Below are 23,991 nucleotides of genomic sequence, written 5' to 3' on the forward strand. Positions count from 1 at the left end.
TGTATATATGTGAGCGTACATGTGAACTATAGCGCATATGTGGAGTTCAGAGGATAAGCTGGTTCTCTTCTTCCACCACGTGGGACCCAGGAATAGAACTTGGGTTATCAGATTTGGCACAAAGGATCGTTATCAGTTCAGACATCTCACCATCCTTTCATTATAAACTTCATTGTTCCAGGTAGGCCAAGAAATACATGTTCATGAACTAGATTTGTTCCATGGCTGTTAAAAATTACTTTTTTCCATTATGTAAACTAGGTTCTTTAAAGCACATTGATGTTTTAGAATTTTTTATTAAGAATTTTTTTTATTCATTTTACATACCAACTACAGATCCCCTGTTTTAGAATTTTTTAAGGGAAACTATACAATAGGTTCAACAAACCATCTCAAGAAACTCTCCAGAAAGATCTCTAGATGGGGAGAAAGGAAATTGGATTCAGAAGCCGGAAATTGTTTTGAATCCTACTATTCATGGCTGCTTGAAGAACAAGACAATTTTTCAGCTCAAGAAATCTCACACTCTAAAGAATCAGGCGAACAAAAGCATCTACAATGTGAATTTCTCAAAAGGTGAGAATAAGTCATAGTCAGTTCACAATGTCTGGATCTATCGACAGAGGGACATAGCAAATATTTTTACTCAACATTCCTCCTGCTCTAATCCAAATGTAAAGAGTTGATTTTTTTTTTTAAATGAGCCACAGAAGGGTGTGTGAGATTATTTGGTATAGTGACCCACATAATGATCAGCAGCTGATGCTGTAACTATTGATCCAAGTTCCTAGACCTACACACTGATATGCAGACTTTTGTCTGAAAGACACAAATAATTTCTTGTCGACAATATACTTGCAAAGGTTTTCATTCACTGCTCTATAGGACATTAAGCAATGTTGTATGTTCCTCAGAATTCATATGCCAATATTTCTCTTTCTTTTTCTTTTTTTTTCTTTTTAGATTTATCTTGTGTGTTAGGGTTTTGCCTACACGCATGTATGTGCACTAACTCAAGAAAGCCTGATGCCAACAGAGGTCAGAAGGGGTCAGAGAGATCCCCTGGAACTGGAGTTGGGGGTGTCTGTTAGCTGCCTCGGGGGTGCTGGGAATGGAACCTGGGTCCTCCAGAAGAACAAGTGTTCTTAACTGCTGAGCCATCTCTCCCACACCCATATGCCAATCATCCTAACTAAATGGCTTATATTATTTAGTTCCTCTGATGTGCTTTCTAATATCTTAATATTTCACAGTTCTCCTACTGAGTTTAATTAGGGTTGCTTGTTTGAGCATGGGTGCGGGGTTATTTACTTGAGTTGGGGCAATTTGAAGAAAGTGACACACATACCCAGTAACCGTTAGCTGCCAAGTGTTCCTCTATACCACTGACGTCACACACACACACACACACACACACACACACTAACCAATAGTTCCCCGTGGGGGAATAAGGCCTCGTGAGCCCCTCCCCCATCCACTGACCCACTTGATCATGAGCAGCTCACTCGGGCTGTTGTGGGTTCACGAGTGCAATGGCCTGGAATACAGCATTTACAGCACTCCTCTCCATCCTCCAGCTCTTATGTTCATCCGCCCCCCCTTCTTCTAGAATAGTCCCTGAACCCTGGTGGTGTTACGTCCCATTTAGAGATGAGCACTCAACAGTCTTATACTTGGACCAGCTCTGAGTCTCTTCAGGCGCGGCCTCTCTGAGAATAGCATTAACTTAAGAAATGAATTCCCGTTCCGCTGGGCTGAATTGAAAGATGCAGGTCTCAGTTTTCTCTGGTTCTGGCAGTCCCCACCTGGTGCTGTAGGGTAGGATGGGGTGTGGGGAATGGTTGCTGTTGGTCTCGGCAGCACGAGTTCTCTGTGGCTCCGGCACATGGAGGAAGGAAGGTTAAAAGTCCTTTTCTCGTAGTTTCCTCTCACCCCGCATCCACCTTGACCTCTTCTGGTCCTGCGGGTCTGGGTGTGAGTGACATTCAGCCTGCTTGATTCCGTGTGGGGCTGGCTGGAGAGGGCTTGCGGCATCAGATGCCTGCAGAGAGTTCCCTGGCTTCACCAAATCCTTTACAGACCACCAAATCCTTTACAGACCCACCTCTTGCAGGAAAAGGAGTGTATTGTTGACTGTTTTCATCACCAAGGTTCAGTGAGGAAGCTTTAAATCTGCCACCTTACACGGAATGAAACACCCATATGCGTATTAGTGTAAAATATACTTTTTTCCCTTCCGTTTCAAGACAGGGTCTCACTATATAACCCCAGGAATCCTGGACCCTCTCTGTAGCTCACACTGGTCTCAAACTCGGGTGATCCTCCTGCCTCTGTCTCCAAGTGCTCAGGATTACAAGCACATGCCAACATTTTAGTTTCTTTTCCTGCTGCTGGGATAAAATGTTCTGACAGAAGCACCTTAAGGGAGAAAGCGCTTATTCTGGCTCACAGGTCCCTCACAGAGGGGAAGTCAAGGCAACAGGAGTGTGAACCAACTGGTCACATGACACCCACAACCAGGAAACAGATAGAAATCACAGTGAGCACTCAGCTGGCCCCCAGAGGAACACCCAGCAGCCCATCTCCCCCATGACTCTAGAGTCTGTCAAGTTAACAACACTAATTACCACAACCACTATACCCAGCTCACTGCTATTTTTAAATACCCTTAGGTTGAATCACCTACAAGCTAGATTTGCCCAGAGATCATATGCTTCCTTTGGACTCAAAGATACTGGCTGTCCTCCGGAAAGTACCCTGAAGCCAGCATCTCCCATTTAAAAACCACCAAACCGACTTGCAGTAATTCCTACTTCCCGGGCTGCTAATGAGGGTGAGCAAGGTGTAAGTGTTTCCCACAGAGCCTTTAGCAGAGCCCCTCTACCCTTCTTGTGGTCCCTAATGGAACTGTTTAGAATGGCAGGGACACAGAGAGCAGGCAATTAAGGCAGGAAAGAACAGCTCGACATGAACTAAGGAAGGATGGAAGGAAGCGCCTGCCCAGGGCCAGCCCTCACCAACTTGCTTCCAGAACACAATCACTATTCTCCACTCTCTTCTCAGAGAGACATCCGTTCTCAGAGCTCAGCCCACATCTCCTAGGACCATTTACTTCAGCAGCCACCCCAGACAGATGCAAAGTCAGGATGGAGATCTCAGGATAGCGCCAGCCTATGAGAGTGCTGCTTCACACATTTCTGGACCCTTCTCCAGGAACTTCCGGGTGCTCTTTGGGAATTATGCTACTGCCCTCCATAAAAGAACATAGTGAGAAACAGACCTTCCCAAGCCAGCCATGGTAGTACATGCCTAGAACCCCAGCGCTCAGGAGGCTGAGGCAGGAGGATGGACTTTTCAGAACAGCTTGGACTACATGGTGAGATCAGTCTCAAAAGACAAAATGACAACAAAGAGCCCCACCCAACCACCCAATCATTCTTGTATATAGTGGCCATTGGGGAATTCACAGAATAAAAGCAATGGAGAAAATTCCTCACCTGCTCCCTCCGTCTCTGGAGACCTATAGAGAGCTACAAGAGAGAACGCCACCCTCACTCGAAGCTCACTTCCCTAGTCTCATGATCCTCCCCCCCTTCATCTGCCTAGCCCCACCGTTTTCACGACTCCAATGGACTGCAGGGAGCGTTGAGTCCTCCCTCCCCAGAACAAAGCAGGATATGACTTGGAAGAGGTGGAGGAAGACTGGCGGTTACTGGGCACCCATGGCCATTCCGGGGACCACACACAACTGCCTGTCTACACCACTTAATGCACCTGATGCTAGCCTGTGCCGGTGCCTACAGGGAGGCCTCCTCACCCTCTAAATGGGTTTCCTGAATGGCTTGTTCCTGTATTTAAAGGAGGAAGGAACAGTAAGTCATCCCGGATTTAAGCAGTATACATTTTTGTCTGTTCACAGACGGTGGCTTTTATTCACGGAATGAGCAGCTTTTAGTGGCTGCTGAGGACTTGAGGGCTGTTCAGAAATTCAAGCCTCACAATCAATGGCTTGGAGTCACAGCACCCGACTGACAGACATGAAAAAGGACAGGTTTAGAGCATAATTTGGTGTAACTCCAGCAAACTTAAGCGTTTCACTGACATGCCTATCACAACATAAAGGACACTCAACAGAGGCCGTCCTCTCCAGTCTTCCTCTCCCAAATTCAGGGTGCCTTTGAGTCGGATGAGCTTAGGCTCCTAAACGGTCACATTTACATTTTACACCAATTTTACTCTTCCAAGAGTGAATGTGAAAACAGGCGAGATTTCTAGGAAGCGATTTACTAGTAAACACAAGCCCTAAAAATGCCCCGCTGCTTCTTCTTGCCAATTCCATTTCTGAGAATCTACCCACAGGAAAGGGCTGATTCGATGATGGCTGGTGCACGAAGTACAGCTTAGATAAAAGAGGCACATCTAACGTAATAGAGGGGGAAATGGACATAATCAAAACAGCCACCAGGGGACTGTTCATTATGAAGGTTCGTCTGCAGTGATTAGTCACGATGGGCATGTGGAGTTCTTCACTGTGTGAGAGCACCATTCTCGATGAAAATGTGAAGCAGGAAGAATAGGGGGCAGAAGTTCAAAGTCAGTTCAACCTCAGGGATCTCTCACAGAACAGACATGTTATGAATAAGTAACTGGAGGAAACACCCAAGAACAATCAGGGCTGTGATGGGGTAACTTATTTACTCTTCATGTGTCTCCATTTCCCAAAGTTCAAGGATGAACAAGTTCTCACTTGTGTGACCAACTGAAATAAAGGTCTTAAAAACAGGACGGAGGGACTAGACAGTTGGCTCAGTGGTTTAGAGTACTTGTTCTTGCAAAGAACCCAGGTTTGATTCCCAGCACCCACACGGTGGCTCACAACCATCCTTAACTCCACTTCTAGGGGGATCTGATGCTCTCTTTGACCTCTGTAGGCACCAGGCACACATGTAGTGCATAGAGATGCATACAGGAAAAACAAATACACACAATTCTTTAATTTTTAAATTTTAATTAAAATAAATCAAGAAGGCCGAGGTATATATAAGCTCAGCGGTGGAGCAGCATTACGCATGCGCGAGGACCTTGAGTTCCGTTCCAACACTGCCCCAAATGGAAGCTGTGTAGAAATTCACCACAAAGCTCATTCTTGACTACAATGTACTCCTTTTTATTAAATTATAAAATCGCTTGATGTCAGTACATACACTGATATAAAGGAAACAAAATACCCTTTTCTCAGGTATCTGCTTCTGGAGCCCATGGTTTTGAACAAACAACAACAACAACAACAACAAAACCCAGACTAAATTCTTGGCCTCCGAGCCCTGCAGCATTGACAACCAAACTACCCAGCGTAGCCGTCCTATGTACAGTCGGGATTTGTGGGAAATACTATAAAGACAATGCCCTGAAAAGATGGACGTGAGGCAGGGGCCGTGACAGCTGCTAAACTGGTAGAAAAGTTTAGTCCAAATAAAGTTTTAGTTCATTATAGCTTTGCATAAGCCTCAGGAAAGAAAACTTAAGACACATCTTGTCAAAGGCACTTAGAGAACTGTAATAAAATACTTGTGAATTTAGTTTGAGACAGAGTATTCTTCTTACTCCTTTTTCATGATTGCTTCACACAGAAGCAGTGTTGGAAGGCAGCTATGAATGAGGAAAAATAGTTATTGCTCCTTAATATACATATTAAAAAAATACAGAGAGATTAATACAGATTTTGGTCCACACCAAAGCAATTAACAGTGTCAGACTGTACTGTTTCTCTTCATCCTGGGCAAAAAGTCATAATCAGCTTTACCCCAGTCCCACACACAGAGTCTTCGGTTGGTAATTGGTACTGTCTGCCGCCTGGGCCCCCATCATATCTCTGCAGGGCACTTTAACCGGAGAAGATCTCCAGGCCGGCCTAACAGGAGTCCATGCGCAGCCATCTATAATTCCGTGTCTCGGTACCGGGAGGGCTGGCTGTAGTAACCACGCTTCGAGTGCGCCGCCAACTGTTGGCGGTATTCCTCTTCCTCCTGATCACTGCCGTAGCTGGGGTCCTGGTAGAGTCTGGACGGAGCTTTCTGTGGCTCTGGAGGTCTAGAACTAACAAAGATACGGGTATCTATCACACAGCCTGCATCGTCCAGCTGCCCACGGGGTCACTGAAGCTATGAGTCCAGCAGGCTGATCAGTTCCTGACCCCTGGGTACAGTTTACCACTAGCCAGGGCACTGCTGGTCCTTCTTCAGGTTCACAGGGTGGAAAGGGAAGAGATGCGGTATGGGTCAAGGCCAAGGCCTATCTGGGCAGCTATATGTTGTCTGAACTAATGTAGGAAGGCTGTACCTGTTGCAATTCTATGCTCCCCATTACAGCCCCACTCAGTAGAGTCCTCTGTCTATGTCAAATCAATTATATTAAGTTGCCTCTGTCAGGGTCAACTTGGTCAACTGTGTGGGCATTCAAATAGTAACCATCATGCCTTTAGTTTCTCCGTGCTTTAAAACAAGGCTCCAGCTTCCGGAAGTGGGAGACCACTCAGGGTGAGCTCTCCACAGGAAGAGAAGGATAATGCTTGTCGAAGTCCTTCAGATCTAGTTTGGCACAAATGGCCCAACTGTGCGTGGTGATACAATGGAATTGAGGGGTTTGGCTAAAAGCCAGTACACAGGACAAAAAAGCCTACACCTTGAAAATTCTGCTCACGTGCCCTCCCAATACAATATAAGGCTCCAGGGTACCACAGGGTATTAGGCACACAAGTCAAGTGACCAAAAATGTCCGATTCTGTAATCTTTTCAAGACAGGGTCTCTCTACACAGCCCTGGCTGTCCTGGAACTCACAGAGATCCACCTGCCTCTGCCTGGCTTTTGGTTTTTTGATCTTAATAGTTAAGTTTGACTGACAGGATGGGGTGGGTGCACAGTCAGCCTGGGAAGGAAATTCTCTCACTGCTCTGCCGTCTGGGTAGAGCAAACTTTTCAAATCCAAATGCTGGAGAAGCCTCCTCCTGTGGCCTACACCCAATGAACAGCCCTTACCTCATGTGCGGGGGCAGGCCGGCGTCTGGCTTGGGGGCTTTGATTGGAACGGCATAGATGTCAGGGTGCTTCTGGGCGATTTCGATCTGTAGCAGTTAGGAAACAGGACAGAGTGGGTGACGGTATGGTTCTCTGGTCGCCTGCTGGCCCTGCCCTGTCCCCACATCCTACCACCTTTCCTCCCAGTTCATTTCCAGACAAAGAAACATAGATGGGAGCCTGTTTCCATGGTCGGGTGGGGTCTTGGGGAATGTGCCCAATGGTGAGGACCCAAGCATGGGGAGGAGCCCTGAGACAGTACACTAAGTAATTTGACAAAAGAAACCAATACTGTCTGACTCCAGTATGTGAGGCCCCTAAACCATCAAACGCCGAGGCCGAGAGGCAGACCCCAGAACGGTGCAGCCGTGGATGGAGGAGGGACCGGGCTTCACCGTCAGCTGGGTGTAGTTCCACTTAGGAACTGAGAAAGTTCCTGAGAGTCCAGAGTGGTGACGGCTGCACACTGATGCCAATGTACTTTATGCCACTGAGCTGCCTGCTAAAAGGGCCAAAATAATAATTCTTATGTTAAGTAGGACTTGTTGTCCCAACTACTCAGGAGGCTAAAGCTGGAGCACGTCCTATGTGGATATATTGTGTCCCCTAATATATTGTGCATACTAATAAACTTATCTGGGGTCAGAGGACAGAACAGCCACTAGACAGACATAGAGGCCAAAAAATGGTGGCATACACACTTTAATCCTGTTACTTGGGAGGCAGAGATCCATCCAGATCTCTGTGAGTTCAAAGCCACACTGGAAACAGCCAGGCATGGTGACTCACGCCTTTAATCCCAGAAGGTGATGGCAGAAAGCAGAAAGGTATGTAAGGCGTGAAAACCAGGAACTAGGGCTGGTTAAGCTTTTTGGCTTTTAGCAGCAGTTCAGCTGAGATCCATTTAGATGAGAACTCAGAGGCTTCCAGTCTGAGGAAACAGGATCAGCTGAGGAATGGGCATGGTGAGGAAGCTGTGGCTTGTTCTGCTTCTCTGATCTTCCAGCGTTGACCCCAGTACTTGGCTCCAGATTTGTTTTTACTAATAAGACCTTGTAACAATTCGTGCAACAATCTCCTGTACCTGGGTCACCCTGGGCAATGTAAGCAAGGTCTCAAAAAGTGTGTGTGTAAAGGGGGTGGGGGGGTGGCTGGGGGAAAGTCTGTCTTGCCTTTGTCCCTGCTGTGGGAGGTTGTTCTGTAGGCTGTGAATATATGTTGCTTTGATTGGTCAATAAATAAAACGCTGGTTGGCCAGTAGCCAGGCAGGAAGTATAGGCAGGGCAAGCAAAAGAGAAGAATTCTGGGAAGAGGAGGGCTGAGCCAGGAGTTGCCAGCCAGACACAGAGGAAGCAAGATGACAAGGCAGAACTGAGAAAAGGTACCAAGCCACGTGGCTAAACATAGATAAAAATTATGGGTTAATTTAAGTGTAAGAGCTAATTAGTAATAAGCTTGAGCTAATAATGGCTGAGCAGTTATAATTAATATTAAGTCTCTGTGTGATTATTTTATAAAAGGCTGCGGGACTGTGGGTGAGAGATTTGTCCCGATTGCGGGCCAGGCAGGACACAGGAAGTCTTCCAACTCCACGTCCCCCCCTTTGGAGAGAAGGTCTCACTGTGTCACCCAGGCTAATCTGCAACTCCCCAGGCTCCAGCACCTGTACCAGCCTCCGAGCTGCTGAGACTATAGTGAGGCTCCCACGTCTGGCATCACTCAAGTTCTTTGATACTGAAATGTTTCATATGCATTTCAAAAATTCAGATAGCTAAAAAACTACAGCCTGCAGGCCCAACGGCCAATAATATCCCATGGCAAATCTGGGAACATATAAGAGACTCTCGGACCCCACATAACCACCACCCATGTTCCAGCTAAAATAACTTCTGAGGGGTACTGAGGCTCACTCTCTATCCCAGAGCAGGACACACAGATCTGAAGATTGGAGACTGAAACTTCCTCATTTGGACTGTAAGGGTTTCTTTCTTTCTTTCTTTCTTTCTTTCTTTCTTTCTTTCTTTCTTTCTTTCTTTCTTTCTTTCTTTCTTTCTTTTCTTTCTTTCTCTCTTCTCTCTCTCTCTCTCTCTCTCTCTCTCCCTCCCTCCCTCCCTCCCTCCCTTCCTTTCTTTCTTTCTTTCCTTTCTCTCTCTCTCTCTTCCTTTCTTCTTCCTTCCTTTTTTTCTCTTTGCTTATTTGTTTTTATTTTCTAAGACAGGGTTTCTCTGTCTAATCCTGACTGTCCTAGAACTCACTCTGTAGATTACACTCGGGTTGGCCTCGAACTCACAGAGATCCACCCAGCCTTTGCCCCCCAGGTGCTGGATCCAGGCATGCGCCGCCGCCACACCCGGCTCTGTTCCAATCTTCTTGATTGGAAGCAAAAAGGGTGTGCTGACAGCAGGCCGTCTGGAGGTGACACACAGAACCGGGCATACAACTGTGCCTGGCACGACGGCAGTGGGAAAAGCGGTGTGTGCTGCCGCGCTGTGAGCAAACATCTTGAAGACTCACTGGGGGAGGCTAAGGGGCTCTGGGGGTTCCAAACAATTACCCTCGCGCTCTGTGCCTCCTGGAGCTCCTGCATCCTCTGTAATTTTGCCTGGTGGTCCATCTTCTCGAATATTTTCACTCTGCCCAGGACTGACCTGGGAGCATCTTCCTGCTCCTCAGTGCTCTCCCCCACCTCCTCGCTCTCAGGCACAGGGACGGGAGTGGAAGGCTTCAGGATGGATCGCCCGAAAGCAGGTTTCACTGCAACAGGGGGGGGACACCCTTTGGTAGACCCCCCCTGGGTTTCACTGCCAGTCATGGCGTAAGGGTTTGACTTGGAGTAGTCGTAGGAGTCTTCTCTGTTCTGGTTTCTGGCCTGTAAAGAGCAATGGCATGCATGCCTTAGGAGCTTGGGCTTTTAGTTTATTTCCAGAACTACATTAGTGATTTAATACATTGTGTTTCCTGATCAGTTTCCAAAGGTGGACACCGTAACCATCTTTACAAAGAACCAAATATGCCAGGGGCATCTTGAGCCCGCCCTGAGGACGACAGACGTGCTGGCAGAGGTGGGCTAGCCAGCGACTGCCAGAGGGAGAACAGACCCACACGATTTCATGGTGGAGAAGATGGGAATCCCACAGAAGACCTCAGGAGAAATCAATTTTGGAAATGAAAAAAGTAGGTTTTTCTGAGGTCAAGCCGCATGGAGGGTACGAGATTGGGACAAAAAGCGAGCCCTGTGCTTGGCTGTGGGGGAAATGAAGCTGAGCTGGAGTGGCGGTGAGGTAGGCAGAACATGCCAGCAGCCAGGGCTCCCTCACGTTCAGTTCTAGCCCCGCTGCAGGCCTTCAGTGTCCTGTTACGTAAAGTCACTAATTACTGCTGACAGCTTACATGGTCACGTTTTCTTCTCATCTAAACTACCGAGTTACCAAAAATTCTACTGAGCTATAAGGAAAAGCCTATCGTTACAGGCTGACTGTGTGATCTGGGGCAACAAGCCACATGCCACACACCCTGGAGCCCTTCTGTTGATTCTCTTCTAGATAATACTTTATTAATTCAATAAATTAAGAGGCTTTTATAGTGAGAGGTTTAGACAACAGCAATGCCTCTTTTCCTCAGCAGATCGCTAGGGAGGACCTCTGGTGCCCCCAAATTAGATTGTGGGCAGAAAACTTTAACTGGAGAGAAAAAGAAAAGTGCCCTGGGATTGGCGGTTGTAGCATGCAGCCTGTGACCACATTTCACTCTTTCTACCAAAAAAACTAATTATTAATTAATTAAATCAAATAAATAAAAAGTAAATAAATGAAATAACTCTTATTCTCTGTGAATCCTAAAATCACACACTTTCCTAACTTTTTTTGTGCCTATTTCGCACACTTCTATAGTGGGTAGCTGTTCCAGCTTTGACCTGGAAGTACTACCCCCAGGCTGCTGGTAACTGTCACGCCTATAAGGTGGGGCTGAAACAGGAGCCCTTAAGACCTGAGACCCGGATGTGCCTGCCAGCTCTCTTGGTTCCTGGATCCTGGATGCTGGAGGTAGACCGAACAGAGTTCTCCAGAGAACACCAGTGGACTGCGCTACACCTTTCCCAGACCCTGTTACCTATCCCTTCACTTGTAAGTTACCCCATAAAATAAACCTCCCTTTTAACTACATAGAGTTACCTTAATACTTCCACCAATACACATCCCTGGTTTTCAGGCTCAAATGGCCTGAAGGACAGGCTCTCACAGAGTACATGGTAAGTTCAACATTGCCTCATTGTGTGTGCTCCCAAGGCTGCCCGGGGGCTCCAAGGCACCTGTGTCCTCCTCCTTCCCATCCTGGACTTCCCAGCCACATACCTTGGGCGGCTCTGGCTTGAATGCTGGGGGCGGGCTACCATCCCTAAGTAGATCTCTGCTAGTAGCCCTCCTCATCTGAGCTCGTGGCTCTGGGCTGGGTTTCCTTATGCTCTACAAAACATAAAGGTTCATTCATACCAAGAGCATCCAAGCAGAGAGAAGACAGCACTCTGCTCTGCTGGATTTCTGAAACCTTAAGGAAATGGAGAAGCTGACAAGCCAAGGCAGCGCTCTCCTACCGCAAAGAGGGATACCAACCATCCTTCGCTAGAGAAAGCTCAGGACACACTTCACTAAACTGGCTGAGTACAAGGCAGCAGGCTCTACCCTTAAAGGAAGAAAGAAACAAAACTGAATACTCCTAAAATCTAAAAATCCGTCTCACTACCAGCAGTATTCCTAAGCATCAGCTCGTTCTATATCTGTAGATATTAACTTACTCTTTACTACTTGTTTACTGTATATTAGTAGTCTCTCTCTCTCTCTCTCTCTCTCTCTCTCTCTCGTCTCTCTCTGTGTGTGTGTGTGTGTGTGTGTGTGTGTGTGTGACTGTGTGACTATTTTGGAGGGGGGAGTATTTCTATCTCGTTTATCATTTACTGGAATGAGTAAACCTGCTAAAGGGTAGCCCATAACAATTATGATCCAGATGTGCTTAGATAGTCTTGTCCACAAAGATCATCATTCCAATGTTCTCTGAGGTGCAACTGATAATCGCTCCACCCTACATTAGTGCCCACTGATACAGTTTGTAGGACTGTGTAAACTAGTGGATACACAGTGCACCTGATCACATGTATAAAACCCATTGAAAAAGTGAAACACAGAGAGAAGGAAACTGATAGGGAAACACTCAGGAACTCTGCTAACATTAGGAGGAGGTTAAAGGCTGAGGGGAGAAGAAAAGCAGGGCTCCTAAGAGTACGGAGAGAGGCCTAATCAAAGGTTACAAGCAAATGCAGCAATAACGTATTCATAAAGTTCCACTTGCAATTTGGACAGCTGGCACATAAAGCCGGTATTTATGCATTACTCCCGAGGACGAGAGAGTGGTGAATGGCACCACACGACCTTTTCCAATGCCACGAGCTGGCTCCACTTTCCACGGAGCACAGCCGCAACCCTGTAGGCGCTGACTCACAGTGGGCCTCCCTAGCAACCCTCTGCTCCGATCCTCGAGGATACTTTCTACAGCACCCTCAGTTAACACTGCGCCTGCTCACGGCCTCACAGCCGACAGCCAGCTGTGCCTCGCCTCACCTCCTCCTGCTGCACCGGCTCCGAGGAGCGGGTGATGGAAGACACCAGCGGCTCCTCAGCTGGCTCATCCAGCTCATTGTCAGTGTAGGCGCCTCCCTCGCCGTCGGTGTCTTCAAAGTCACTGATGAGACGGCTGTCACAACTCAGATAGTCCGCGCCCATGGCGGTTAAGTACGACATGCGGTCTTCAGGGTCATCATCCACCCCTTCCATCTGGAGGAATTTGTTTTGAAGGGTGAGTGGGATCTGGCATGGCTCCTGGGAGTAGGGACTCGAGAAAACTCCCAAGGGCTTGGAAACCTTGACAGGTGCTAGCAGGGGAAGGGACCTTTAGTTTCCTGCTATCGCTTGGCTTTGCGAGGCTGATGCTGGGTTGATTTCTGCACAGGGACACAAACTGGAGACCCTCCAGTCTATTCTTGCTACCGTCCATCCTCTAGGCCAGCTGAGCCAAGCTCCCCTGTTCTGCTGGTCTCCCAGGATCAGCTTCTCTCCAGCTTTTCTGCTGGTCCCTGTCATTTCCAAGACTCTCAGACCCAGGCTCGGATTTTTCTCAGAGGTAGCTGGGTTCAGTTCCAGGACCAGAAAAAAATAATATTCTCAGAACCTTGAGGACAAAAGCTACATCCTGCTCAACTTGTCCTCTCCAGGGAGCTGTGGAGACTATAAGCATTTGGCAGATGCTAGATTCGTCAACTAAACATTTAGGTCCCAAGGAGCAAGACAGTCCATGCCACCAAAAACTCACCACAAAGATCACCAGCTACCTCAATTTAGCTGGAGTAAAGGTTCCTAGAATGAAGGGGGTCCCAGGTTGTCAACTCTCTCCTTCCCACAGCATACCTGTATGTTTATCTCTACAGATTTAGATGCTATCCAACTTGAGAGGGCTAGCAAAGATCACTATTGTCTTCAGACTCAAGAGTTAGAATGCATTCTCCATTGACTGACCTCTTTACTAATCACATCATTCCAGCTGTGAACACTTTCTCTTGGTATCCTTTTAAACTGTCTTCCCCATGGTTCTCAACCTTGCCTCTCATCTCCACTCCGAGTTTCCCAGGTCCTTAGTGCAGTGTGGCATTAGGAATGAGAACTTGTAAGCTCTGATTAGAGGACTTGGAATGCAATTCTAGTTGCTACATTAAAAGTAGAGGGGAAGTGAATGTAGGTCGGCACTCATCACGCTCTGCCTTGCAAAGTCCCTTCATTTTATGGCTTTGTTGGAGAATTAGAGAGCTGCCGACTTGAAGAACACATTGAATCCCTTTCGTTTCACGATTTACTACATTCACTGCCCTCTGGAGGAAGCACCAAGAACACAGACTCTCACCTCACAGCAGCAAATCTAGGCCACATACCTTTCCTTCAGAGACCCAGACTGCTTCGCCTTGCTGCTGCTGAATGCTGTCCTTCAAGCTGCCAAACCAGCCGTCATTGGCTGAATTCACATTGATTATTGCTACAGGAATGCAAACAAAAAGGTCAGCATCAATTTCCAGAGCAAACCTTTATTCTAGAAGCTATTCACATTATTTCTTTTTATACCATATTTGAAGAAAGACTTGCCAAATTCGGAAGTCTGTATGTTATTTTAAACATAAAAATCTTTTTAGTTGAATGCAACTAAAGCTGTTTTAGTTTACATTACAGACAGATGTTGTAAAGCTTGTCCAGGTTGATTATATAATAAACATAACATATAACATAACATAATATAATATAATATACTTCAGAAGAACTAGTCAGTATTTGTCTATCCTTTCTTTCTTTCTTTTTTTTTTTTTTTTTTTTTTTTTTGCAGTATTAGGAACAGAATTTAGGCCATCCCAAATGCTACATAGGTATTCTACCACACAGTCACAGTCCCCAGCCCTAAAAAAAATATTTTCAGGAGCACAGGTAAATTGAACTGTACTCTGAACTGCAAGCTAAAATAAACCTATTCTTTCCTGGGGCTGCTTTTGTCAGGGTATTTTTATGAGAGAAAAGGAAAAAACAAAAAATGAGCGAGCCTTACACTTCATCCCAAGCAAATAAAGAAACCTGAGTGAAAACTAGGAAAATTATTTTCTGAGTCTGCAGCCTGGGCCATTGCCCTACACAGCCCATGTAAAGACACCGATTTGCAGCACAGATATAAGATACTAACAGACACACAACATGCATCTGTTCCTCACAATTGGTATTTACAGATGTAGCGATGATAAACTAGGCAGACAAAACACCCCAAACATAGCTGGATGGTAGTGGTGCACGCCTTTAATCCCAGCACTCGGGAGACAGAGCCAGGCAGATCTCTGTGAGTTGGAGGCCAGCCTGGGCTACAGAGTGAGATCCAGGACAGGCACCAAAACTACACAGAGAAACCCTATCTTGAAAACAACCCCCCGCCCAAAAAAAAAGCTTCCCCAAACAGTAAGTTGGATCTAAATAGTCTAAACAGGCTAGAGAGATAGCTCATTGGGAAAGAGCACTTGCTGTGAGAGCTGGGGGGCATGGACTCAACTCCACTGTGTAAAAAGCTGGGCATGGCTGTGTGTGCCTGTAACCCCAGCACTGGAAACAGAGACATGTGGATCCTGGGCACTCAATGGCCAACAAGATTGATTGATGGACATAACATATACAGACACACACACGCCCAAAAAAACACCCCCAAAACAAAAACAAGTTAATATAAAAATTATCTAAAATGCAAATGATCAGGTTGCAGATAAACTACAATTTTTTTTTTTTTTTTGGAGGGGGGTGGTTTTGAGACAGGGTTTCTCTGTGTAGTCTTGGCTGCCCTGGAACTTGCTCTATAAACCAGGCTAGCCTCGAACTCAGAGATCTACCTGCCTCTGCTTCCTGAGCGCTGGGATTAAAGGCATATGCCACCACCACCCCACTACAATTGCTTTTCAAATTATGCTTTCGCCGGGCGGTGGTGGCGCATGCCTGTAATCCCAGCACTCAGGAGGCAGAGGCAGGTGGATCTCTGTGAGTTCGAGGCCAGCCTGGTCTACAGAGTGAGATCCAGGACAGGCTCCAAAACTACACAGAGAAACCCTGTCTCGAAAAACCAAAAAAAAAAAGGGGGGGGGCTTTCATGGCTCTTTATTAGAGGGCATGGTGGTATATGTAATTTCTAAAGCCAAACAAACCATTAATGGTTATGTGAAATTCCTGAGTAACTATGCTTCAAGTTTTCTTTTAATTAAATTTGACTTTCTTTCATTTAAGCAATTCTAATCTTGAAACCAGGTATGGTGATGTGCATTTGTAATCAGATGTACATCCATACCTGCTCTGGAGGTAGAGGCAGGGGAATCTCAAGTTCAAGCTCATCACTAGCTACAAAGTAAGTTTGAGGAAAGCCTGGAGATACATGAGACGCTGGCTTGAAAATTTGAAAAAGTTCCATCTCTGACCTTGGGAAATCATGAATGAGCTTACAGTTTCCTTAGTTATTAATTATTTACAGCATTAGACTAAACTGATACATTGACAGCCCAAGGAAATTAACCTTGATGCCATGGATTTTTTTGTGTCCTTATCATCACGGTATTGTAACCATGGCTAAAATACGATCCAAGATGTAAATATAGAAGTGAGATTGCACACCCTAGGGACAAAACAAGTGACTTGTAATAGATGTATAAAGAATGTTAAGTGGCTCTTTACAGGTTTCTATTGGGAGCTGTCTGATATAGTATGAATTTATCACAAGGGAAACCTCAAGTTAAGGGTACTCTCTAAGAAATGTAGGAATTACCATTGTGCCCCCTGACAATATGAATGTCACAGAACCTCTGAGTTTCAATCAGGATCAAGTGCTGAAACACTAACATAAAAGAGGCATAGAAGCTGATTTCCTAGGCCCCACTCAGAGGTAGTATCTAACTCATGAGCTTTGCCTCTTTTTAAAGAGGCTTTCTATGACTTTCAAACTCAAGAACTGAAATTCTGAGAGGATCCTTCTGCTACCAATGTCCCTGCTGGCACATGGGGGCAGTACCTCCCCACCTCTAGTGACAGAGACACCAAAAGGCACCATGTAAGCTGGAAGGGTTGGGGGAAATTGGCAGTGATTGCTAATGGATGGGGTTTCTGTCTAAAAGTTACTGTGACAATGGTTACTGCTGTGGAATAATCCTTCTGTACACTGTGAATGTATTACTCTCATTGGTTAATAAAGAGGCTGACTGGCCAACAGCTGAACAGGATAAGGTTAAGCAGGAGAGCCAAACCTAAAATGCTGGGAGGAAGAAGGGCAGAGTCAGAGGAGTCACCAGTAGATGCAAAGAGAGACAAGATGGGCATGCCGTACTGAGAGAAAGTATGAGCCATGTGGCAGAGCATAGATAAGAAACATAGGTTAATGTAAATGTAAGAGTAGCTAGTAACAAGCCTGAGCTATTGGCTGAGCATTTACAATTAATATTAAGTTTCTGAGTGATTATTTGGGAGCAGTTGCCAGCACAGGAAAACTCCATCTACAGGTTACACAATTCTGAAGGAACTAAAACCCACAAGTTACATCTCAAGAAGGCCATCCTGTGCCTACCTTAACACTCAAGTGCCAGACATCAGCTAAATAGGCAAGCCACCCCTCAGCCCATTTCCTTCCTATGATCAACATTTCCTACACTCCCCTAACCTAAGTATTACCTACTGCCATTTGGATTTTTCTTGGCTGTTACAAGATTGATTTTGCTCTTGTGCTTTTTCAAAGACTAAATAATGACCAGAACAAACAAAAAACACCACACAGAGCAAAACACTTTTCTGTAATGTGACATTGAAAGATGATAATTACAGTAACAGCACTTGTAAACACCTCCAAAATTCCCGGGTTCAACACCGAAAACTTCATTTTCATGAAGCCTGGAAAGCAGATGAAATAGCCATTCTATCCTGTGGTGCTTTGACATGCTGCGATTTATCACAAAGGTGGCTTAGTTTGGGCTACTAAATCTATAAGGCCACCACAGCAGAATTTAAACCATGAACCGAGCACTTTGAAGGTCCTAAGAGCACATGCAATTCAAATTTCATTTTTATGATATACATGCATAAATGCATCTTTTTTTTTTTTGTGGTTTTTCGAGACAGGGTTTCTCTGTGTAGCTTTGCGCCTTTTCCTGGAACTCACTTGGTAGCCCAGGCTGGCCTCGAACTCACAGAGATCCGCCTGCCTCTGCCTCCCGAGTGCTGGGATTAAAGGCGTGCGCCACCACTGCCCAGCGCATAAATGCATCTTATACTAAATATTTTTACTGAGAAAGGAGCATGCAGGCATAACATTTTAAATTATTTTGACAACCCAACTTGCTTTTTAGCAGTCTCTGAATAAAGTGTCTTAATTAATGAGTATATCAAGCTCATAATGGAAAAGATTTTAATATTATCAGAATTAAAATCTCCTCTGTGGGAAAGTTTTCTTATTACTATACAAAAAAAAAAAAAAAAAGAAAGAAAGAAAAAAAAGGAATAGGATACTGAGCCAACGAGACACAAAATATAACTTTAATTGTGCTCACCAAAGCAAGGCTAATATTCCCATTTACTAATTCATAAAGATTCTAAAACATAGAAAGTAAAATGTTAACTGCTCATGGTCCTGCTGATCATGCTTAAAAACCGGTGTTTCAGGGATGGAGAGATGGCTCAGCTGCTCTTCCAGAGGTCCCAAGTTCAATTCTCAGGAACCACATGGTGACTCACAACCATCTATAGTGGGATCTGATGCCCTCTTCTGGCATAAAGGCATACATGCAGATAGAGAGCACTCATACACATTAAATAAATAAATAAATAATAAATCCTTAAAAATAACATACAGCAAAACATTCTTTTCAAAAAAAACCAAAACAGGGCTGGGCAGTAGTAGTGTACGCCTTTAATCCCAGCACTCAGGAGGCAGAGCCAGGCTGATCTCTGTGAGTTGGAGGCCCGCCTGGTCTACAGGACAGGCACCACAACTACACAAAGAAACCCTGTCTCAAAAAAACAACAAACAAACAAACAAACAAAATCTAATTATAGATAAAGTAGAAGCCAGTCTATAAATTTCACTTCTGTGTCACGGTGCCTGGCCAATCTGGCCAACCTATCTATACTCTATCTATTCTCCTCTCACTGCAGATTACCTATGCAAATTCTAGTGTGCCTACGAGATACTTTATATAGATTTTATTCAGTATATTTTGCTAAAACATAAAGATAATCTTAAGAAGAGAAAATACATTCATGGTATTATTACAGCTAAAAGGCAGAGGTAACAAATGTTTAAATCTCCCATATCCAGAGTGTTGGATTTCTATTTGGGAGACACTGCCGGTCACCACAACAACTTCCCATTGCACAGTCAGTTAATGCATCACTGACAGTAGAGAATAGCAACACACAGTTGCCACAGACAGGGAAGCTTGGCAATAAGCTAGGGTCAATCATTAGCCTTGTCTACCACAAAAATCCAATGTCATTAAGATGAGCAGGATATTACCATGTCTCTTTACCATCATTTCTGGCTGTCAAAATCACAGCGTTTAACGTACAAATGCCATAGGTCTACATATCCACCCCATCATATTAACTATTCTTGAGTGAGTCACGAGCATGATTCCATATCCCACAGATTATTTCCTTATTTCTCATTTTGAGTGTGAACCACCTTTTTTAAATTTCACTCACCTGTAAAAAGATGAGAACAGGCTTTTTTGAGCTTGTTGGCTTGATCAAATAACTTCCTAGAACTTTTATTGGATGTTGGACTCAACCTTTGTCTTATGGTTTTAACACCTTGTCTGGAATCCAGGTTGAAGAAAATCACAATTGGGAACCACTGAGTATAATTGAGCAGATCCACAGCTTTGGGAGTCACGTCAAGGAGGGCATGCTTGTCCTGTTTCAAGTGGAGAAAGGATGGGACATGGTGGCATAAAACAACATCATCAAGGTGTTTGCTTTCTCAGGTAAAGGCTGTGTCAGATACAATGTATATATTTAAATCTTTTGGGGGAGGGGGCAGAGTCTCACGGTGTAGCTCTGGCTGGAAGTCACTATGTAGACCAGGCTGGTCTTGAACTCAGAAATCTGCTCCTTCTGCCTCCTACTGCTGGGATTAAAGGCATGCACCACCATGCCCTGGCCTATATATTTAAATTAAAAAGCCAAAAATATTTCTTTCCATGTTACGTCCACTTCCATACTATCAAATAAAACTTCTTTTCCCCCCTGGTTTTTCAAGACAGGGTTTCTCTGTATGGCCTTGGCTCTCTTGCAACTGGCTCTGTAGACCAGACTGGCCCCAAACTCACAGAGATCTACCTGCTTCTGCCTCCTGAATGCTGGGATTAAAGGCGTGTGCCACCACCACTTCCTGGCTGAGACAAAATTTGTTACAGAATGACTGGAGAACCGTCCTAGTCCATGGCTTCATCCTCCAGTTTCTCCTGAGTCAACAGCGAGTAAAAAAAGTTGAGAACAGTATGAGGTTCTAAGTGGGAATGAGGGGACAGGCCATATTTGTACGAGTTTTATTGGAGTGTATTTTTATGTTTGACCTATTTTGGTTTGGGTTATTGCTCTTTACCTCCTTATAAATTAAATTATCACAGATATAAATGTGAAGAAAAATTACCTGTGTGTATACATACATACATACATACATATGTGTACACACACAGACACACACACACACACACACACACACACACACACACACGGTATCTCCATGGTTTCAGAGAACTCTGCCACAAAACAGCTCTGGCTTACATAGTGAAAAGGTTTGAATTTACATTAGCTTTTATCACTAGCATTTTTTTAAATGATTCCTTTTTATTTTTATGTGCATTGGTGTTTTGATTGCATGTATCTCTGTGTGAGGGTGTTGGATCCCCTGAAACTGGAGTTATAGACAGTTGTGAGCTGCCATGTGGGTGCTGGGAATTGAACCCAGGTCCTCTGGAAGAGCAGCCAGTGCTCTTAATCTCTGAGCCATCTCTCCAGCCCCTCGTTAGTATTTTATTAAAATGCATATTCTATTCCAAACCACGATCCAGTTCTCTGACAACATGGGCTTCTGATGAGTTTTCTCACCTGCTCAATAATCTGCCGCACAGTGTTCAAGCGAACCACGCCACTGGATTTCTCAGATCCTGCGTCTTTGGGTTCAGTTTCTGCAGAAGAAGGCGGCAGCTAAGTAATACTGGTGGGAAACAGTGACAACCAAATACCCAGCTTAACACCAGCACGGTGGGACACCGGACACAAGCCATCCCCTCAGGGCATGCAGTGCAATGGGATCACACCGCACGTTGAACTGAAACTGTGTGTGTGTTCTTGTATATGTGTGCACACACCCAAGTGTACACGTGTGTGGAAGTGCTTGTGTGCATGTGTTTTACACATCAAACACCAGGGTTTCACTCATACGAGGCAAGTGCATCCACTGAGCTACAACCCCAGCACTATTAAATGGAAATCTAACCATGAGGAAATTGCTAGGTCAACTAACAGTGAGCATATATGCTCCGATTGACTCGTATTCTCCAAGTATCAATATCCCAAGAAACTCTTTTTAAAAGGACGGATCTAGACATATAAAAATCCTAAATATCAACTGTAATGGATGAGCCTGAATTTAAAAAAAAAAAAAAAGATAATGTTTGGGACCAGAAATGCTACCAATTTTGTTAATATGCATAATTAAAATATCTGAAAAAAAGAGACCCAAATATTAGACTCATTCATGGTTTAGCCAAGCATGGTAGTATATTCCTATTATACCAGAACTTGGGAGATGGAGGCAGGGAGATCAGAAATGCAAGGTCGTCCTTAGCTACACAGTAAATTTAGGGACAACCTGGGCTATCTGAGGGACGCTCCTCACAAAAAAAAAAAAAAAATTCATTTCTATCATCTCTATCTCACACACATAGCCTGAAGATAGTATTATGGAGCATTTTTAGTGCATCTGTATTTAGATGCTGATCATTCACATAAGAGTAAGTGTGCAATTTTCCACTGATGCTATCATGCTGATGCTCAGAAAGTTACAATTTTTGGAATACTTCTGATTAGCAATGTTCAAACTGTAACATCAATATTAAATCTCTTTGTTACTGAGGGGGACAATGGTATTGTCATTGTGTAAAATACTCCTGTTGTGAGGAGACTCACGTGTACACTCAAGGATAAAGCCTCGTAACTCTACAATTAAGACACTGAACCGGCTGAGCAGACAATTTCAAACGGGGGAATGTGTGTCTACCTTTGGGCAGGTGGTGGAGAGAAAGTGTATCTGACAACATGACACGGTGACTCCAGGCACAGTGGGTGATAGTCACCATTCTTCCAACTTTTGTGTACTAGAAACCTTTCAAAATAAACACTCTGGGAGCAAGACACCACGAACTGACTGACTTACGTACTTGCGGTTTGAAACAAGTTAGGTAGCTCAGTCGCCAACCTTTCCATTGCTATATCTGCTATGGGGCCGAATAAGACCACAGGTCTCTTGAAGCCAGCTGAAAGGAAAGCAGAAAGACTAGCGGACATGTCCCCATGATTACAACGTCCCGATGAGAGGCGAATGTACCGTCTACACTTCTGTAAACTCAGCAAAGGGAACGGAATTCTCCCACCCCGACCTGGACTCCAGTTTCTTCCCGAAATAGCAGCCTTCACTACCCTCCCCACAGAGCAGAGTTTAATAGAAACATCACTTGTCATTCTCTTGCGCTTCACATCCCCACCCAGTGGACAATATACAAATACTCGAGTGTCAGGATTAAAACTGTTTTCTACATTTGGAGAATCTGCCTCCATTGAGGAACCTGAACCTCCCAGGCTCCTTGATGAATGACTCCCTCCCCACACCCTTGGTGTGAGAGACATAGGTGAAGCTGGAACGTGATGGTCACAGCTGCCCTGGAGGAAGCAGCTCAGAGCTCAGCAGATCTCTTCCAGGCCCATGTGGCTGCCTCACCTTCCCTCAGCAGAACCTTCTCGTAGGCCGGGAACTTGGTGCTGACCGACACAGCAGCCGTCAGGTCTTCCCGGCTCTTCCGGATGTTCTTCTTGACCCCGGATCTCTGGCCACGTGTCCTCCAGAAGTCTGCTCTGTCCCCAGCGGTCTCTCTCTGGGCATTCTGGACACTAGCCATTTGCTCAGCTCTGAAAGAAGAAGCCAGAAGTCATTCTCCACAGCACGTGGACAGGTTACTATCAAGACCTAGCCAGGATCACATAAGAGCCCAGGGCTGACCGAGACTGACAACAGAGACAATGGAAGGGACTGAGGAGACAGAACAGGCAGTGTGTAAGCTTCACTGTCAACCAGATTTAGAATCACTATGGAAACACACCTGTGGGTCAGTCTATGAGGGTGTTTCTACAAAGGGAAAATCACGCTGAATAGATAACACCTTCCCTTGGGCTGGGATCCAAACTGAATATGAGGAAGAAAGCAAGCTAGAGACCAGTATGCATCTCTCTCTCTCTCTCTCTCTCTCTCTCTCTCTCTCTCTCTCTCTCTCTCTCTCACTTTGTCATACCAATGAGAGAAGTCCAATGAAGTCTCTGAACTCCACAAGCAGTAGCTCAGTACAGAACATGCCATGTTTGGCTCATATGGTATGTAGCATGAATGCATGTAGTAAACAGATCACCTTTCTTAAGTTTACACTGCCACACACCAGCAAGTGTTTCCCAGGGTGTGCCAGCCTCCTAAGGATGGAGACCAGGCATGCCAGGGGCACTATGGCCATATGGTGTTTCCCATAAGCAAGGCTGCAGGCAATCCTCAAATAAACCAAGTGCAAAAACCAAGCCTGAGATGCTCGAGACTCCAGAGATGCCAGCTTTGTCCCATAACAACTGATGATGGCAGATGATGACGTCACGTGGGATTTCCTTCAGGGCAGTTCTGTTGCCTTTTTAATGGGAAAGGGACCGAAAGATACGTTTAGGAAAGCACGGTCTTAGTCACCTGCTCTTGTTAGGGATTAAGCCTTTCTCCAGCTCATTTCCGATCCTCACAGCCAGCCAGTGGCCCAGCTTGCCATCATACAGTGTGTCTACCACTCGGAAGACCTCGCCCCTGGTGAAGGCCAGGCTCTGTGGGGTTTCCTTCTCACATTCAAAGTGGCTTCTTATGAAAAACGAGTCTCCTCTGCCACAAGCCAGGATGTCTCTGTACACTGGAAAACAAAAGCACTGTTGGCTGTGCTGGGCTGAACTGAAGATAGTTCCTGAGTCACCCTCATCCCAGACCCTCCATCCCTAGCCCACAGACCTGTGGGAATCAGACTCC

General features: G+C 45.3%; 1 protein-coding gene across 1 annotated transcript in view; it reads right to left on the reverse strand.

The window, feature by feature from the left end:
* Window positions 1-5,143: 5,143 nt before the first annotated feature.
* The window catches only part of Tjp2 (tight junction protein 2), a 77,966-nt gene continuing 59,118 nt past the window's right edge, over window positions 5,144-23,991 (reverse strand). The window contains 11 exon segments of the mRNA XM_028894046.2: window positions 5,144-6,096; window positions 7,036-7,121; window positions 9,629-9,943; window positions 11,427-11,537; window positions 12,687-12,899; window positions 14,048-14,148; window positions 19,368-19,578; window positions 20,775-20,854; window positions 22,109-22,204; window positions 22,666-22,853; window positions 23,668-23,878. Coding sequence (XP_028749879.1) covers window positions 5,937-6,096; window positions 7,036-7,121; window positions 9,629-9,943; window positions 11,427-11,537; window positions 12,687-12,899; window positions 14,048-14,148; window positions 19,368-19,578; window positions 20,775-20,854; window positions 22,109-22,204; window positions 22,666-22,853; window positions 23,668-23,878 — 1,772 coding nt within the window. The 3' untranslated portion in view covers window positions 5,144-5,936.

This window comes from Peromyscus leucopus, chromosome 1 (genome assembly GCF_004664715.2).
Source record: "Peromyscus leucopus breed LL Stock chromosome 1, UCI_PerLeu_2.1, whole genome shotgun sequence".
Taxonomy (NCBI): domain Eukaryota; kingdom Metazoa; phylum Chordata; class Mammalia; order Rodentia; family Cricetidae; genus Peromyscus; species Peromyscus leucopus.